Source organism: Musca vetustissima, unplaced genomic scaffold (assembly GCF_032173495.1).
Source record: "Musca vetustissima isolate MV318-11 ecotype Yass unplaced genomic scaffold, APGP_CSIRO_Mvet_v1 utg19444, whole genome shotgun sequence".
NCBI lineage: Eukaryota > Metazoa > Arthropoda > Insecta > Diptera > Muscidae > Musca > Musca vetustissima.
The window spans coordinates 35,021-54,809 of NW_026878608.1; the positions used below are offsets into that span (position 1 = coordinate 35,021).

Genomic DNA, 19,789 nt, shown 5'->3' on the forward strand with positions numbered 1-19,789 from the left:
CCGAACTTAACGCTTTTTCACTTGTTTTTCTTTAATTGTACTTAAATATGTGAAGTAACTGCAAAAAGTACAAAGAGAGACCACTTTTTACATTTTTTTCTTCTTGTTCTTAGCATAAATACTAATGTAATGAATATAAATGCAAACACTGCAGAATTAAAAACTGCAAAATCAAAAATATCGAGTGAGTTACGTCGCATGAGTGACCTAGAAAAATCTTTAGCGAAAAATGATGGAGACATTAATAATGCTTGATATTCCTTATTTATGTAAAGATCACATAATGTTCACGCAATTCGCAGATTTTTTCCATTAATATCAATGATATCTAAAGACATGAATATTTGAAGTCGTGAGTTCCCGATTTTTGTGGCTTCTATCTCAAAAGATAAAAACCGGGGGCTCTCATTTTTTAACACTGATAGTACTCCTAAAGTACTACGAAGAATGTATTAAGGGTGAATTGTATAAAATTAATTGTATTTTAAAATTTAAATTTAGTTTTACCCCCAAAAATCGTGTAAGTGACCGCGCATGTGCCCATATGTGAACCGATTATCATCAATTTTCTTACACATAAGTACAAATATCAGAAAAAATACCAGTTCATATCCCAGTCCTACACTCCGATGGTAATGCTTATTTCAAATTTCAGGATTCCTGATCCATTCGTTTCTCCAAACCCAAATAGTACCAAATAAAGTTCCGTTTAGCACTTTTCGTATGCATGATTACAAATTTTCAAAACCACCTGCTTATATCGATTCTACTTCTTAACTTTCATTTTGTAACAAATGTCCAAAAACCCTTATCCTACACTTCATCATTGACCCTCATTCTAAATTTAAATTTAAGAGTTCTAGCTCTACAGGTTCGCAAAATACAAATGGCACAATGTTTAGTACCTCACTTCAAATTTCGTCTGGGCGTTAATGCATCGTTAAATCAGTCAGTCGACCACTTTACTCTTTTATTAAAATAGATAAAGAGTATATAATCTACAGATGGTAGAAATGGTGGGAATATATTTTTGATATATACGGCAAACAAATTTGACACCCATACATTTAAAACAGTAACACGTAATCTCTTATACCCCAATAAAATTTTAGGGTATTCATAAATATGTTTCTAGAGAATAATTTATACTAACAGATGTTTCTTTTCTCCGAAAATATTTTTAAGCTCATAAAATAAAAAAACTGTACAAATATTTTGTTGCAAATAACAATCTGTCGTTTGAGAAAAACACTAAGCCTTTGGGGTACTATTTTCTGCGTCATAAACACTACAAACATATTAATAAAGACCCAAGCGCTCGGAGATAATTAAAACAAATAATATTTAATATTGAAAATAATAAACGAAAAAGTTTGTAACATAATATTGAAATTTCGAATCAAGGTGTTGTGATATAAATACCTCTACGCGATATTTCGAACATCAGTACATGCTAGTTTATCTAACGGGAAAACTTAATAGAATCATGAAGTCAGTTGTAGCTTCTTTACTTTTGGCCACTTTAATTGGCTTGAGTGTAGCCACGGATTATTGCAATAAAGATTTATGTTCGTATGGAACGCACATTGCCTGTGGCCACAATGGAGTAAGTTTGAATCTGAATAATCCTTTATTGAATTTCTATTTTAATTCTCCTCCCGAAAATTGTAGCAATTCGATAGTACCTGTCCCAGTGATGCTGCCTTGGTCAACATTGATCAGACCTTACAAAATCGCATTGTGACGGCCTTCAACGAGAAACGTAACTTCATTGCCGGTGGTGGTGATCCTCAACATTATCCCGCCTGTCGTATGGCCACAATGGAATGGGATGCAGAATTGGCTAAATTGGCTGAGTTGAATGTTAAACAATGTCGCATGAATCATGATGATTGTCACAATACCCTAAGCTTCCCGGTGTCAGGACAAAATCTTGCCTGGATGACATACTTCGATACACCTAATATTCAACGATTCATTGATGGATCCATTCAAATGTGGTACAATGAATTGAAGGATAGCAGCATGAAATACATTCGTAGCTATCAGCGACACGAACAGAATGCGTAAGTATTATACTGATTTATAGAGGGGGATCTGAGAATTAAAAACTTTGATATTTCTTTTTTTATAGGGTTATTGGCCACTTTACCGCCATGGTGGCCGATCGTAACTATCGCCTTGGCTGTGCTGCTGCCACCTACACCGAGTCGGGTAAAGATTATTCTTCGTTCCTGTTTGCCTGCAACTTTGCCTTCACAAATGTTTTGAAGCAACCCATCTATACTGACTGTGCCCAACCCGCCATGGATTGTCAAACTGGTGTCAATCCTAAATATCCTAATTTGTGTTCAACTTCGGAGAAGTATAAGGTCACATTCTTTTAATTGATGGCATTTTGAATAAATAAATAATATTAGAAAATGATTTTAAGTTTTTTTCTACCTAATGAGAATCCTTAGTATAAAATTGGTTGAAAAACTTGACTCACCCTCCAAAGATCCGAAATTTCGGATAAATGGGAGCTATAATAAAAGTGAATTAATATTGAATATATTTGGTAGAAAGAGAACTTTGGATACCCTCCACCATAGTTTACTGACAGATACATGCAATGATATAGGGAACATATCAAAAAGTGGGCATATAATGGGGATTAATGGGAATTTTTCCTAAAATCTGTAAGATCCAAAAAGTGGACTGATAATGATAACGCATGGTTGAGTATAAAATCCTCAAACTACTGTAATTTAGTTTACAAAGTTATATGAGGCTATGCCTAAAGGGGGACCAATATTGATTACATAGTGTAGAAAATAGTGAATATTTGGGGATATCATTATATGAGGGCTATGCCTAATTAATGGCCGGTATATGCCAATTTTAAACCAAATATTTTAATTGTTTATCTCAATTCTTTCCTTCAGGAGGTATCACTATATTGAGGATATGCCTAAATGTCTGCCGATATATTTCATTATCATCATGTTTGAGTTTTTTTTATCACAATATCTTTAGAAGGCGGAATGCTTACAACAGATGTCTAAATAGTCTTTGAAGGGTAAAAAGGGGGTTATATGGGGACTACCCCTAAAAAGCGCTGAATATTAATAAATTTTGGTGGGGAGATTTGTTACCATATACGACTACAAAATACCAAATTTCAGCGAATTCGGTTGAAAAACGCGCTCAAGAACCTCAAAATATCGAAAATTGGGGGTACCCTGATATGGGGGCTACCCGAAAAAATTGACCTATATTTATAATTTTTTGTGAAGAGATTTGCTACCCAATAAGAACTCAAATTACTGAATTCCAGCCAATTAGGTGAAAAAATCCGTTCAAAACTTCCCAAAAACTGGAAATTGGGAGGTAATCTTATATGGGGGCTACCAGAAAAGTGAAACATATTTATAATTTCAGCGAATTCCGTTGAAAACCGCGCTCAAGAACCCTAAAATACCGAAAATTGGGGGGTACCCTTACCAATAAGAACTCAAAGTACCGAATTTCAACGAATTCGGTAGAAAAATGTGATCAAAGCCCCCAAAATATCACAAAATGGGGGTACCCTTATATGGGGTCTATCCGAAAAAATTTACCTATATTTATAATTTTTAGTAGGGAGATTTGCTACCCATAAAGAACTCAAAGTACCAAATTTCAGCGAATTCAGTTAAAAAGCGCGCTAAATAACCCCAAAATACCGAAAATTGGGGGGTACCCTTATATGGGGACTATCCGAAAAAGTGGATCTATATTTACAATTTTTAGTAGGGAGATTTGCTACCCAATAAGAACTCAAAATATTAAATTTCAGCGAATTCAGTTAAAAACGCGCTAAATAACCTCTAAATACCGAAAATTGGGGGCTACCCTTATATAGGAGCCATGCCGAAATGGACCGATTTTCTCCAATTTCAATAGGGTTCGTCCTTGGGCCAATTAAGTGACCTGTGCCAAATTTCATCCAAATCGGAACATAAATGCGTACAGGTTGTTAACAAAAATACATGGACGGACGGACAGGCGCACGTACAGACAGCCGGCAGACGGACATGCATAAATCGACTCAGAAAGTGATTCTATGCATATTCTCAAAAGGAACCATGGGTCTATCTCGATTCTTTTTGCCTGTTACAAACATATACACAAAGACATAATACCCTGTACCACAGTGAGGTGAAGGGTATAAAAACTGGGAGGACTTTCAATGAACCTCAAAATTAAGCGGTTGAAAATTTCAGAATGAGGACTCAAATTCCCTTATTATAGCCAATTACGTTGAAAAACGTGTCCAAAAAAGGAAGTACCGCTATATGGGGTCTCCAGTAAAAAAATCGAGATGTTGGCAAAGGAATGACAGATTTCGGAATAGGTAATTCAAATAACTTCAAAATAAATAGATTCATTATACAGAGGCTCTTCAAAAATGCATTTATATTGAAGAAGTTTCTTATTCGCCACTTGTTTGAAATACCAAATTACAGCCACTTTGATCGGGAAATGCGACTAAAACATTAAAATTATCGAAAATGGGGCGAGAACTTTATATGAAGACTAGCCATATCGGAAATTTCTGCAAAGATATTTTTTACTCTCTAAGAATCAGCAATGCCAAAATACAGCTGATTTGGTAAAAAAATCCGCTAAGACTTTTAAAATACTAAAAAGGTTTCGGGATATTTCGGCACATATATTTTCACCCTTCAAGGATCAGGAATGCCAAATTACTGTTGCTTTGCTGAGAAAATGAGGCTAAAACCTTCTAAATACCCCAGAAAGGGAGGGACATTTCTAAAAGCGATATGTCAAAACAAATACCTATATATGGTCTGAATAGATATTTGTATATCAGCGTCTAAAACCCCAGAATTTCAAATTATAGTCAATTATGTTGCAAAATGAATGTCAATGTCAGAACGTGGACCGATATATCCCATTTGCAAGACCGAACATCCTATATGTTGTAGTAATGTAACCTTAAAAACTATTTTAAATAGATCGGGGATATGTTGGACCTACATTATTTGAAAATGTATTTCAACCTCCATGAACTCGATATTCCAAAAAAACAGACATTTCTGTTAGAAAATACCTGAACCGATTTGTAAAATTTTAGAAGTCTATAAAGCGGTTGGAGCCTCCTTTAAATCAATAGGGAGCTTCACATTGAGAACCCAATAAAAAAAATCGGAAGATAAATTTATATTGGAGCTATGTAGAAATATACAGTGAGTGTAATAAGTATTTTGCCTCAATACAAATTTCTCAAAATTCCAATATATACGCCTAAAGCCAGCATACTAAAGATGTAAAATGAATTATGTATGATGGGATATGTTTGTGGACATACTTAGATCTTATTTCTGCAAGACTCACTGCGAAAGACCTATTGATCTAGAAGATATCAGCTAAAATCTATACCAACCCAAAAATGATTATCACAAAAAAGTATTTTGCTTTTTATTATTATTTTTGGAAAAATCATTATATAACACACGCTTTGCCTTTTTATAGGTACCATTGCGGGTAACCACATACTATAAGCGATTTAGCGACGATTCCAAAAAACCACGGCATTTTTTCGCGAATATTTTCTCACATTTACGTTCAATACATTCTCCAGCAATATTTCATTTAATAGTTGGTAATTTTTCGTGCTAATCTCAAAATGAGAGTATTAAATATAGTCGTCGCGGCTTCAAAACATCCCAAATAAGTTTAGAATAATAAAAAGGAGGTTTTGCAAAATATATCGCGAGGACAGGACCTTAAAAACTATTAAAACCAAAATCCGACAAACAAATTATTAAAAAAAATACCGCGAAATCCCATTTTTCTGACTTTGAAAACTTTATGGTCCATTAATATTTATTTAGGAACCAATATATGCGATGGAAATAGCAATATGGAGGTCAGATTCAAAGATATGAACAGTTCTAAAACAACAGAAACTACAAAGCAGTACATGAATTTGGGAGAAAACATCATTCTTCGTCAAATACTATTGCGTTTTGAAAACCTGTGGTAGCAGGTGACGAAGACGCATTCAATATTTTACATCCGTTTAACACCGTCAGTTGCGAATAAAATGCAGTAAATAAACTGGTCGATATATTTATTTTCGAAATAAGATGTATTTCTATTGCCACAAAACCGTTCATATCTTTGAATCTGACCTCCATATTGCTATTTCCATCGCATATATTGGTTCCTAGATCAATTTTAATGGACCATAAAGTTTTCAAAGTCAGAAAAATGGGGTTTTGCGATATTTTTTTAAATAATTTGTTTGTCGGATATTGGTTTAAATAGTTTTTAAGGTCCTGTCCTTGCGATATATTTTGCAAAACCTCCTTTTTATTATTCTAAACTTATTTGGGATGTTCTGAAGCCGCGACGACTATATTTAATACTCTCATTTTGAGATGAGGACGATAAATTACCAAATATTAAATGAAATATTGCTGGAGAATGTATTGAACGTAAATGTGAGAAAATATTCGCGGAAAAAATGCCGTGGTTTATTGGAATCGACGCCAAATCGCTTCTAGTATGTGGATACCCGCAATAGTAACTATAAAAAAGCAAAGCGTGTGTTATATAAAGTTGTTTTCAAAAATAATAATAAAAATAATAATAAAAAACAAAATACTTTTTTGTGATAATCATTTTTGGGTTGGTATAGATTTTGGCCGATATCTTCCAGGCCAATAGGCCTTTCGCAGTGATTCTTGCAGAAATAAGATGTAAATATGTCCACAAACATATCCTATCATACATAATTCATTTTACATCTTTGGTACGCTGGCTTTAGGCGTATATATCAGAAATTTTTCAAATTTGTATCGAGGCAAAATACTTATTACACTCACTGTATATATATTTTTTGCGCAGGACTAATTTTTTATATATGAATGTAAAATATCTCTGAAAATTAAATAAGAAAATACGATCAGAGCCAACTTTTATAAGAGAGTCATACCAAAAAAATTACCCACCTTCAAAATGTTTAAAACAGGGCGCGACGTTTTGTAGGTTATTCTGTCCTCTGAACTTAATCTCTTATATTCCTGCCACCTCTATTGAAAACGTGGCTAGAACCTTAAAATCCCACGAAGTTAGACTAAATGAGAAAAAAAAACATTATCATAGATATTCCTTCCGAGCCAAACGCTCTTCCTCCTCCTTCGTATATTGTAGTGGTACCTCCTCGGCACGGATTGCTCAAAGAATTGCCGATTAAAATAACCCGCGCACCTCTTCCGGTCTGTCACAGTTACGTCGTCGTCCATGATGACAGGACGGCTGCCAGGATTCGAAAGTGACTTAACCGTTGCCCACAATTTACTTCTTCCGTTGACAATTATGTATTACTTCAATCGGTCTTCAGGGGTCGTACGAAGGAGCTCATCACGTTCATTGGTTAGTACCGTCGCCTCTGCTGGGAAATCTAGCTTATTTCGAAAAAAATCCACATTTCAAACGTAGGTTCAACCGAAATCCAAATTTGTTACCCAATGTCAGCATTCCAGCTCTATCGGTTCAACCTAATCCAAATTGTACCAAATTTAGTGTCAAGATTGCAGCTCTATCGGTTCATCTAAATCCAAATTTGGAACAATTTAGTACACATTTGTACGAATTTCCAAATTTATTTGATGGTCCAATCCTACACGCCAACAATGACCATAACTCCAATTTTCAGAATTCCAGCTCGATTTGTACCTCTAAATTTGTACCAAATATAGTACCATACAGAACTTTTCGTACACATGAGTACACACTTTGAAAACCATCTCTTTATATCGACCCTATTTCTCAACCCTAATTCGCATTCCAAATTTCAAGTTTTCACTTGCTACGAAATTGTACAAAATTTAGTACATTTTAGTACTTTTCGGATACTTATAGATCAAATTTCCAAAAAAAATCCTTTTCTACGCCTATTCTACACTCCATCAGTGAACCTCATTTCAAATTTAAGAGTTCTAGCTCTACCGGTTCGCCAAATACAAATGATACCACATTTAGTACCTTTCGTACCGTTCCAAAAATCCATAATTGGGCCAAGAGTGACCATCACCTGAAATTTCAAGATTCTAGCTTCAGCCGTTTCGTCTGGGCGTTGATGAATCGTTAAGTTCTCTGTTCTGTTCTCTGAGCACTCAAAATATCAAATTAATGTCACCTATATTGAAAAGACGAACTTTAAAACCCACGAAGTGATAACAGATTTAAACAACAAAATTCTGTTTTTTTTTTATTTATTCAAATTAGAAGAATGTAACCTTATACTTTTCCGAAGTTGAACACAAATTAGGATATTTAGGATTGACACCAGTTTGACAATCCATGGCAGGTTTGGCACAGTCAGTGTAAATGGGTTGTTTCAATACATTTGTGAAGGCAAAGTTACAGGCAAACAGGAACGAAGAATAATCTTTACCCGACTCGGTGTAGGTGGCAGCAGCACAGCCAAGGCGATAATTACGATCAGCTACCATGGCGGTAAAGTGACCAATAACCCTATAAAAACAGAAATAACAAAGTTTTTTTTTAATTCTCAGATCCCCCTTTATAAATTGGTATGATACTCACGCATTCTGTTCGTGTCGCTGATAGCTACGAATGTATTTCATGCTGCTATCCTTCAATTCATTGTACCACATTTGAATGGAACCATCAATGAATCGTTGAATATTCGGGGTATCAAAGTAAGTCATCCAGGCAAGATTTTGTCCTGACACCGGGAAGCTTAGGGTATTGTGGCAATCATCATGATTCATGCGACATTGTTTAACATTCAACTCAGCCAATTTAGCCAATTCCGCATCCCATTCCATTGTGGCCATACGACAGGCGGGATAATGTTGAGGATCACCACCACCGGCAATGAAATTACGTTTCTCGTTGAAGGCCGCCACAATGCGATTTTGTAAGGTCTGATCTATGTTGACTAGGGCAGCATCACTGGGACAGGTTTTGTCGAATTGCTGCAATTTTCAAAAGGGTAATTAAAATGGGGTGTAATACAAATTTATTTAAATTCCATCTTACTCCATTATGGCCACAGGCAACGTGTGTACCATACGAACACAAATCTTTATTGCAATAATCCGTGGCTACACTCAAGCTAATTAAAGTGGCCACCAAAAGAGCTATTTTCATGGGATTCATGTTTCTTAGATTGCTAGCACTGTAGTACTGTTGAATGCAGCAATACCCCAAGTTATTTATATCAAGTCTTGAATTTGAAATTCCTATTTTGTCTCAAACTTTTATCACAATAATTAAATGCAATTGTTTTTCCGATTATTGAATAATATTTGTTTATTTATTTATTTTATTACGTGTGTTTGTATGTCATCACGCTAATAATAAATTTTGCAATGTTTGTGAAGAAGTTTTTCTTTTGACAGATTTTTTATTTCGTGAACAAAATATTTACTCAGTTTACGTTTGACATGTTTAAAAAAAATTTATTTAGAATGTTGAAAAAAAGAAAACATCTGTGTAGAGTTTAAGAACAAAAATAATGTTTATTGTTAGCATGGGCTGTGTTGCACATTCTTGGGAAAGTATGGAAGAAAAATTAAACATAAATCCATACATACCGATTTTATATTATTTTGACGAATTTTCTAAATTTTTGTATATAGAAGGTTCTGTAATAATTCAAAAATTTCATTTCGAAAATACATTTTTTATGAGGAAAGAGTATTTTTTTTTAATCGGCCTAACCGAATTTAATAACATTTTATATTTAGATTCATATATTCCTTTCTAAATAGTTTAATAGCCTCTTTGATGTACCCACCCCATTGATTTTATCCGTTCAAAAATTTGTATTTAAAACTATGGCAATCGCGACACTTTCACACATCACTTTCGCAACACGACGCGCTATCCAAAATTTCACCTCAAGGGGGCAATCGTTGGTCAATAATTTGCATGAAATCTATAGATCATCGATCCAAAAATAAACCAGTAAGGAAAGTAGTAAAGTCGAACGTAGTAAGGTATGTTTAGAAGATGCATCGTAACAGAGATGAAATTGAACTAAATTAAATATGAGTTCTGTATTTATATGTGAACCGACTTAAGGGAACTCCTCACTGGAACATCGGAATCCGAAAATTCCAATTACATAAAATCGGATGAAACTATATATGGGAGCTATATCAAAATCTGGACTGGTTTTCACGAAACTTGTCAGACGTCATTCTATGCTCAATTCGGCACGCTATGCCAAATTTCTTGCAAATCGAATCATTAGTAGGTACTTTGGTGCATCTTTTACATAAAATCGGACTAAACTATATATGGGAGCTATATCTAAATCTGGACCGATTTCAGGTTCAATTCAGTACGCTGTGTCAAATTTCGTGCAAATCGAAAGAGATATAGCCACTTTGGTGCACACAAAATGGGACGAAACTATATATGGGAGCTATATCGAAATCTAAACCGATTTTCCCGAAACTCACCATTCATCATTCTAGACTCAAGTCAGTACGCTGTGTCAAATTTCGTGCATATAGGGAACAAAGCACAATGTGAACCTCAATTTCGAACCCAATATTTTAGTTTAGTATCTCAATTCTATCCTGCAGGAGGTATCATTATATGGGGGAGATGCTTATATACTGGTTTCATTGAAATCGTTTCTGATTTAGATATAGCTCCCATATATAGTTTAGTCCCATTTTAAGTAAATGGTGCACCAAATATCCAAAATATGACCGATAGGAACAAAACGTACTGGAAATAGTATAACATAACCTGTGGAAGTTTCGTCTGAATCGATTTATATTTGGATATAGAATCCATATATTTTAAGGAAGTGGGCCACCAAACTTCTCATGATTGTCAGATTGATATGGAATTTTGAACAACGTACAAAATTGAGCATAGAATGATATAGTTGCGTTCTATAGAAGTGTAGGCATCGCCCAACAGATGTCCTATTGATATTTGCTGTATAAAGGGGGAAGCAAGTGGCAGTAGTAGAGCGAGTGGCAGCAGTAGATGATTTAGCTGCCCTAGGATCTGAGGGAATAGGCAGCTCTCTAAAGCCAGGCCAAGCAGAGTGAAATTACGGGTTGCTAGGTTACGTCCATTGTAAGGTCCGGTGCCAATGTGATGTCTGGTAAACTGTGGCATGACCATAAGACACCACACAACAATTGCCGAGAGAAAACTAGTTCCTAGTCCATACTGAACTAGGAAAATCACAACGGAAACATCTGGAAAAGGAATGTAACCCAGAAACAATTCGAAGAATTTTCCGTAAGTATGGTTCATAAACCCAAAAACCGGAAAATCGAATTGGAGTTCGTTCAGGAACACAAATAACGGATTTCATATTTAGGAAATCTGTTACTATTGCTTATGAAGGCAAATTTAATTTGTTTGGGTCGGATGGACCAAGTAAGGCAGCGTGTCAGGCGAATAAAGACTAGGACCATAAGCATGCAATTCCGACCGTATTAGGCTCTCTAATGGTAACGGGCTGTATGAGCCCTGCCGCACTAGGAATTCTCGTTTTTATTGAAGGAATTATGCATACGATTTATTAGTTAAACATTATAAAATATAATTTTAAATATAATGCTGAAAAATTGTCCCCAGCATTTCAATTTTATCATGATAATGACCCAAACAAAAGTCACAAGTCGTTCGAGAATGGATGCTTAGGTCCAGATTTACATATAGCTCCCATGCATAATTTTGCTCAAATTCATACAAATGGTACATTAAAGAACCCAAGTCTGTCCGATTGACGTGCAATTTCCTCTTCTACATGATAATTTATATATGAGCATCCCTTGTATGTACCCATAGTGGTGAAAATTATCATATAGCCGGCTCCGTCCCACTTTTCAACTTTCATAACTGGTTTTCAACTGGGGTAGTTATGATACTTTACTTCGGACAGGACTTATTACTATATTCGAAAGTAATTAAATTGGAAAATATCTCTAAGAATTAAAATAAAATTAGACCAGTAAGGAAAGTAGTAAAGTCGGACGGGGCCGACTATATGATACCCTTCACCACGTTCGGTATATCCAACGATTGAATCCTAACAGACGTCAAATTTTTTAAGGACCAGGGACAAAATTATGCAAATCAATTTAAATTTTAACCGATTTCAACTAAACTTGCCACACATTATGTTATAGTAACTTCAGTACGTAGTGCAAAATTTTGTACCGATTGGACCCACATTGTTGAAGCATTTATATTCAACTTCTAGGGTATTCTAACTCCAGTACGTTGTGCAAAATTTGTGTCAATTTTGTGTGAAATCGGACGACACATTTTACATTAAATCGGATGAAAATATTTTCACGAAACTTAACACACATCATTCTAGACCTAATTCATTACGCTATGCCAAATTTCATGGAAATCGAAAGATATATAGGGACTTTGGTACACCATTTACATTAAATCAGACGAAAATATATATGGGAGGTATATCTAAATCTAAACCGATTTTCACGAAATTTAACACATATCGTTCTAAACTTAATTCAGTACGCTATGCCAAATTTCGTGCAAATCGAAAGATATTTAGGGACTTTGGAGACCAATTACTCTAAATCGGACGAAAATACATATGGGAGCTATATCTAAATCTGGACCGATTTTCACGAAACTTAGCACACATCTGGACCTAATTCAGTACTCTATTCCTAATTTCGTGCAAATAGTAAGATATAGAGGGACTTTGGTGCCCCATTTACCTTAAATCGGACGAAAATATATATGGGAGCTATATCTAAATCTGAACCGATTTTTCCCAATTTCAATAGGGTTCGTCCTTGCGCCAAATAAGTGACTTGTGCCAAATTTCATCCAAATCGGATTATAAATCCGATCTGTACTTTGTTTAAAATTTAACATCTACAGACGGACAGACGGACGGACAGACGGACGGACAGACATGCATAAATCGACTCAGAAAGTGATTCTATGCATATTCTCAAAAGGAACCATGTGTCTATCTCGTTTCCTTTTGCCTGTTACAAACATATGCACAAAGACATAATACCCTGTACCACAGTGTGGTGAAAGGTATAAAAATACGATTAGAACCTAAAAATAAACCGCAACTTTCATATTAGAGTTATAGCAAAAAGCGACCTACATCTATCTTCAAAATAGCTACGTATTATTGCTTATTCTGTTCTCGGAGCAATCAAACTATCAAATTAATGTCACCTATATTGAAAAGACGAACCTTAAAACCCCACAAAGTGAAAATAGATTCAAATAACAAAATTCAAATTCAGTTTTTTTTATTTATTCAAAGTTCCGCAAATTAGAAGAATGTAACCTTATACTTTTCCGAAGATGAACACAAATTAGGATATTTAGGATTGACACCAGTTTGACAATCCATGGCGGGTTTGGCACAATCAGTGTAAATGGGTTGTTTCAGAACATTTGTGAAGGCAAAGTTGCAGGCAAACAGGAACGAAGAATAATCTTTACCCGACTCGGTGTAGGTGGCAGCAGCACAGCCAAGGCGATAGTTACGATCAGCTACCATGGCAGTAAAGTGTCCAATAACCCTATAAAAACCGAAGTAACAAAGTTTTTAATTATCAGATCCCCCATTATAAATCGGTATAATACTCACGCATTCTGTTCGTGTCGCTGATAGCTACGAATGTATTTCATGCTGCTATCCTTCAATTCATTGTACCACATTTGAATGGAACCATCAATGAATCGTTGAATATTCGGGGTATCAAAGTAAGTCATCCAGGCAAGATTTTGTCCTGACACCGGGAAGCTTAGGGTATTGTGGCAATCATCATGATTCATGCGACATTGTTTAACATTCAACTCAGCCAATTTAGCCAATTCCGCATCCCATTCCATTGTGGCCATACGACAGGCGGGATAATGTTGAGGATCACCACCTCCGGCAATGAAATTACGTTTCTCGTTGAAGGCCGCCACAATGCGATTTTGTAAGGTCTGATCGATGTTGACTAGGGCAGCATCACTGGGACAGGTTTTGTCGAATTGCTACAATTTTCGGGAGGTGAATTAAAATAAAATAAAAATATATTAAGATTCAAACTTACTCCATTATGGCCACAGGCAACGTGTGTACCATACGAACATAAATCTTTATTGCAATAATCCGTGGCTACACTCAAGCCAATTAAAGTGGCCACCAAAAGAACTATTTTCATGGGATTCATGTTTCTTAGATTGCTAGCACTGTAGTACTGTTGAATGCAGCAATGTCCCATGTTATTTATATCAAGTCTTGAATTTGAAATTCCTATTTTGTCTCAAACTTTTATCATAATAATGAAATGCAATTGTTTTTCCGATTATTGAATAATATTTGTTTATTTATTTTATTACGTGCGTTTGTATGTCATCACGCTAATAAAAAGTTTTGCAATGTTGTGAAGAAGTTTTTCATTTGACAGATTTTCTATTTCGCGAACAAAATATTTACTCAGTTTATGTTTGGTATGTTTAAAATAAAATTTGTTTAGAATTTTGTATAGAAAAACATCTGTGTTGAGTTTAAGAAAGAATAATGTTTATAGATACCATGGACGGTGTTGCATATTCTAGGGAGAATATAGAAGACAAATTAAACATATATTCATACTTACCGATTTTATTTAAAAGTGTTTTCTGGATGTTTATACATAGAGTGTTCTATAATATTTAATGCAATTTACAATAATTACCCAGGGTATTATGTCTTTGTGCATATGTTTGTAACAGGCAAAAATAATCGAGATAGACCCATGGTTCCTTTTGAGAATATGCATAGAATCACTTTCTGAGTCGATTTATGCATGTCCGTCCGTCCGTATGTCCGTCTGTTGGTGTTAAACAAAGTACAGGTCGAATTTATGATCCAAATGGGATGAAATTTGGCACAGCTCATTTCTTTGGCCCAAGGACGAACCCTATTGAAATTGGGAAAAATCGGTTCAGATTTAGATATAGCTCCCATATATATTTTCGTCCGATTTAAGGTAAATGGGGCACCAAAGTCCCTACATATCTTTCGATTTGCACGAAATTTGGCACAGCGTAATGAATAAGGCCTAGAATGATGTGTGCAAAGTTTCGTGAAAATCGGTTCAGATTTAGATATAGCTCCCATATATATCTTTGTCCGATTTAAGGGAACCCCTCCCATTCTCGATGTTTAATTTTTATGATTTTAAATGAGCTGGTAAATGAATACCCATGCATGTTAAAGTTTGTAACTTATATTTGAAATTATAAAAAGGAAGAAAAATAATTTACAAAATTTTTTTGTTGTTGTTTTTTGTTATCAAAAAAATGCCCTTATTTTTTATGGCGGGCATGATAACTCATCACTGGAACATCGTAAACCGTAAATTCCATGTCTGGCTCTCGTATGAACTAGGATTATTGACTTCGCACAACAATTAACAAAAAGGCGGAAACTTGAAAATTGGGAAAATCGCATATTTTTGACCACAAACTAATTTAGAATATAAGGATATAAGATCTTCGCCGATTGGATTTATCCTAGTTCATACGATAGCTATACACTCACAGAGAACCTCCTAAAATTTGAAATCAATTGGGTTATTAGTTTTTGAGTTATCGTGCCCGCCATTCGCAAAAACGCTGTATGGAGAAAAACGCATTTAAAGTTTGAGAAGCCCTCTTGCTGTCACCTGATGCTAACACAATAAATCGGCTATATCTTCAAAAATTGTTGAGATTTTCACTTGAAAATTTATAGGGACATTCTTGAATTAAATCAAAATAAAAAATTAAATTTTTTGAAACCGAGAATGGGTGGGGGTAAGGTAATGGGTGGGGGTAAGGTAATGGGTGGGGGTAAGGTAATGGGTGGGGGTAAGGTAAATTGTGTACAAAAGTCCCTATATATCTTTTGATTTGCACGAAATTTGGCACAGCGAACTAAATTAAGTCTAGAATGGTGTGTGTTAAGTTTCCTAAAAATCGGTTCAGATTAAGATATAGCTCCCATATATAGCTTCTCCCGATTTTAGGTAAATAGTCCACTAAATTCCATGGAAATCTTTTGATTTGCACGAAATTTGGCACAGCCTAATGAATAAGGTCTAGAATAATGTGTGCAAAGTTTCGTGAAAATCGGTTCGTATTTAGATATAGCTCCCATATATATCTTTGTCCGATTTAGGGTAAATTGTGTGCCAAAGTCCCTATATATCTTTCGATTTGCACGAAATTTAGCACAGCGTACTAAATTAAGTCTAGAATGATGTGTGAAAAGTTTCGTGAATATCGGTTCAGATTTAGATATAGCTCCCATATAGAGCTTCGCCCGATTTTATATAAATAGTCAACTAAAGTCCCTGGAGATCTTTTGATTTGCACGAATTTTGGCATAGCGTACTGAATTAAGTCTAGAATTATGTGTGCAAAGTTTCGTGACAATCTGCACATATTTAGATATAGCTCCCATATATATTTTCATCCGATTTAAGGTAATAGGTGCACCAAAGACCCTATATAACTTTCGATTTGCCCGAAATTTGGCATAGCGTACTTATAATGTGTGCTAAGTTTCGTGAAAATCGGTTCAAATTTAGATATAGCTCCAATACATATTTTCGTCTGATTTTATGTAGGGGAGACTGGGGCACCTTCGGCACTTTTTTTTTTAGAGCTCTATATCTCAGTACATATTCAACATATATAACAACTATATGGCTGATTATTGTCCTCTGACACTTAATTATGAAAAATAGTACCAAAAAGATATATAAAAATAGTATTAGTTAAAAAATTTTACAGTTTTGTAAAAAAAGTCAAATTCGCCGAATGTGCCCCAACCCGGGGTAGCTTCGGCATTTGATGGGGCACATTCGGCACCATAGTCATAGCCGGGTAATTGTCATCGCTATCAGTCTGGTTGAAATTCTGATTATCTAATAGCTCTATTTGGTTTTAATACGCCACACAATGTTTGAATTATAGGGCTTTATTTTCTAGCGGCGGACGTTTACATCTCAAGGTCGCACACACCATCAGAAATAGGGGTTTTCTATCGCATTTTCGTCAATATAAGCACGTTTGATCTTTTATATGCAATTTCGAGCCATATTAAAGGATTAGTTTTAAAGACAAACTCAAAAACATTTTAAGGAAATAATATTGCACAACCTGTATATGGCCGAATGTGCCCCAATTTAAAATGCCGAATGTGCCCCGAATGTACTTTTTATAGTTTTTTTCATTTTTTTCGATCAGTTTTGTAAAAATATTATATTTTTAAATATTTCTATAATAATACACATCGTAGTTAACCACTTTTTAATAATATTGTCTTAAAAATTTAAAAAGTTTTATACACGAAATACTTACGAAATGGAATTGAAATATTACAGAAACATCTATAAAAATACAAAAACCTATGTATTTAAATAAGCTTATTAGCTAGAAATTTCAAACTTTGTGTAAGTTATTTATTTCGATATTCGATACCTATGTATCGAAACTAGTGATGCACGGTGAGAGCTTCATATCGAAAACGCGATTGCCGAAGGTGCCCCGATGCCGAAGGTGCCCCAGTCTCCCCTAATTGGTGCACGAAAGTCCCTACATATCTTTCGGTTCTCACGAATTTTGGTATAGGGTACTGAATTAAGTCTAAAATTATGTTGCTAAGCTTCGTGAAAAAACGTGTCCAAAATACCAAAAATGCAGAATAAGAAGGGATACAGTTATTGGGAGCCTATCCAGAAACTTCAGTCAACAGTGATAGGTTTTTGTGGGAAGATTTTCTACCCAATAATAATCGAAAATACTAAATAACGTCCAATTTATTTGAGGCTATAACTTTTTAATATTCAAAAAAGGGATGACTGATGACTCAGGTAAACTGAGGTTCCAGATTTTTGTTTGTACGGAAAAAAAATACCATCGGTGAACTGAGGCTCTGACACTTTTCTATATGAAACCAATAAAAAAAAGTTCAAAAGTCGGACAGGCCCGACTATACGATACCCTTCATCACTTTGGGTACATACAAGAGATGCTCATATGTACAATATCCTGTAGATAGAATAGACATAACATCTTTGGGGAACCATTGAAATGGAATCGGACGAATTTGAGAAACCGTATGCTGCAGCACTGCTCGCTATACAAAATGTATCTCGACACAAAATCCAGTACACGTTATTTTAGGTTCCATTTGGTACGTTGTGCACTTCGTTCGTCCAAAACGGACAAACTCTAGTTATTTGGTACAACATTAGGTGAAATCGGATGACAAAATATATGTGGGAGCAAAATATATTGGGAGACTTCAATCCAATACGCCATGCAACATTTAATGTAAATTTAAAGCACATATGCTTTTCCATTTGTAAGTGACAGCTATAACTGCATCTAAACCGATTTCAACAACAAAATAACGTGCATATAGAACAGAATCTACTATGCACCATTTACATAAAATAGGACTAAAGTATATATGTGAGCTATATTAAAATCTGAACCTATTTCCACAAAACTTTACAGATGTAAACTTCAAAACAAAATTTTGTCTCAATCGGACGTACATTGACAGTGTAGTGCTTCATTTACATAAAATCAGGTGCTATAACTAAATCTGAACCGATTCCAACAAAACTTCGCATACATCAATCGGACAAATATTGACAGTATGGTGCTCCATTTAAATCCATATCGATGCGAAAAAATATCTCAGATGGTGAATTGAAGCCAGATATTTTTATACCCTCCACCATAGTATGGAGGGTATATTAATTTTGTTTTTTTCCGTTTGTAACTCATCGAAATAATCATTTCCAACCCTATAAAGTATATATATATATATTCTTGATCAGCATTATATTCTATGACGATCTAAGCATGTTCGTCTGTGGTAATCACTCTAGCCTTTAAACGAATTGAGATGGATCGCCAAGATTTTGCATAGAGTCGACTTTTGTCTGCAGACAGATCAATTTCGGAAATGGGCTATATTGGTCATAGCTCCCATATAAGGGTACCCCCACAATTTTCGGGGTTTTTGGGTTCATAAGGTAGTTTTTCAACTGAATTAGCTGAACTTGGGCACATTGTGTTCTTATTGGGTAGCAAATTTCCCCACTAAATATTATAAATATTTTTGGAAATTTCGGCTAAAACTTTAAAAATTCCGAATTTTTATTGTTACAGTTATATTAAATATTTAAAAATTTCGAGCTCTATCGTGATTTCCACAGACAGACAGATTTTATTCTGCTTAAAAATATGTATACTTTATGGTGACCGGTGAATATTCCGAGGTGTTGCAAACGGAAAGAAGGGTCTATAGCAAAACGAGGGCCGATATACCACATTTTTAATACCAAATATCCTAGGAGTGGCAGTAAAATTCAAAGATCTGTTTTAAATCAAATGAAATTACGAATCGGATAAATCAAATAATCGATTTCTGTCATGTTAACTTACCTTTACAGTCCTTACCTTTACTACAGTCCTTTCCGTTAACCCGACATTCCCATAAATAATCCCACTTTTTTACAAAAACCCAAAGAAAACTTACCAGTTTTTATAAATTGTATTATTTGCGAAATAAACAAAATCTATTACAATTGCCTCTATCGTGTAGATTTCCACACAACCCATGAGGTACTACACACTGTGCGTTGCCATTTATTTTTTACATGGTTTGGCATCCCAACAGAGGCCTACAAAACCATTGAATCGCCACTTTTCCAATACCGGCGGGCAGCCACGATAGGCTATG

At 35.0% G+C, this 19,789-nt stretch overlaps 3 protein-coding genes across 3 annotated transcripts; 1 reads left to right on the top strand and 2 right to left on the bottom strand.

Annotated features, from left to right (window-relative positions):
• The first annotated feature begins 1,486 nt into the window (after positions 1 to 1,486).
• On the top strand, positions 1,487 to 2,387 carry LOC133323371 (antigen 5 like allergen Cul n 1-like). Its single transcript, XM_061532305.1, has 3 exons — positions 1,487 to 1,606; positions 1,672 to 2,066; positions 2,135 to 2,387. The coding sequence occupies exons 1-3, from the start codon at positions 1,487 to 1,489 to the stop codon at positions 2,385 to 2,387; spliced, it is 768 nt and encodes a 255-aa protein (XP_061388289.1).
• A 5,892-nt stretch (positions 2,388 to 8,279) lies between these two features.
• LOC133323372 (antigen 5 like allergen Cul n 1-like) lies at positions 8,280 to 9,183 on the bottom strand. Its single transcript, XM_061532306.1, has 3 exons — positions 9,064 to 9,183; positions 8,605 to 8,999; positions 8,280 to 8,532 (listed from the first exon to the last, which is right to left on the bottom strand). Exons 1-3 carry the CDS (start codon positions 9,181 to 9,183, stop codon positions 8,280 to 8,282), a joined length of 768 nt encoding a protein of 255 aa, XP_061388290.1.
• A 4,153-nt stretch (positions 9,184 to 13,336) lies between these two features.
• LOC133323373 (antigen 5 like allergen Cul n 1-like) lies at positions 13,337 to 14,282 on the bottom strand. The gene is made up of 3 exons (XM_061532307.1): positions 14,112 to 14,282; positions 13,658 to 14,052; positions 13,337 to 13,589 (listed from the first exon to the last, which is right to left on the bottom strand). The coding sequence occupies exons 1-3, from the start codon at positions 14,280 to 14,282 to the stop codon at positions 13,337 to 13,339; spliced, it is 819 nt and encodes a 272-aa protein (XP_061388291.1).
• Between the last annotated feature and the right edge of the window lie 5,507 nt (positions 14,283 to 19,789).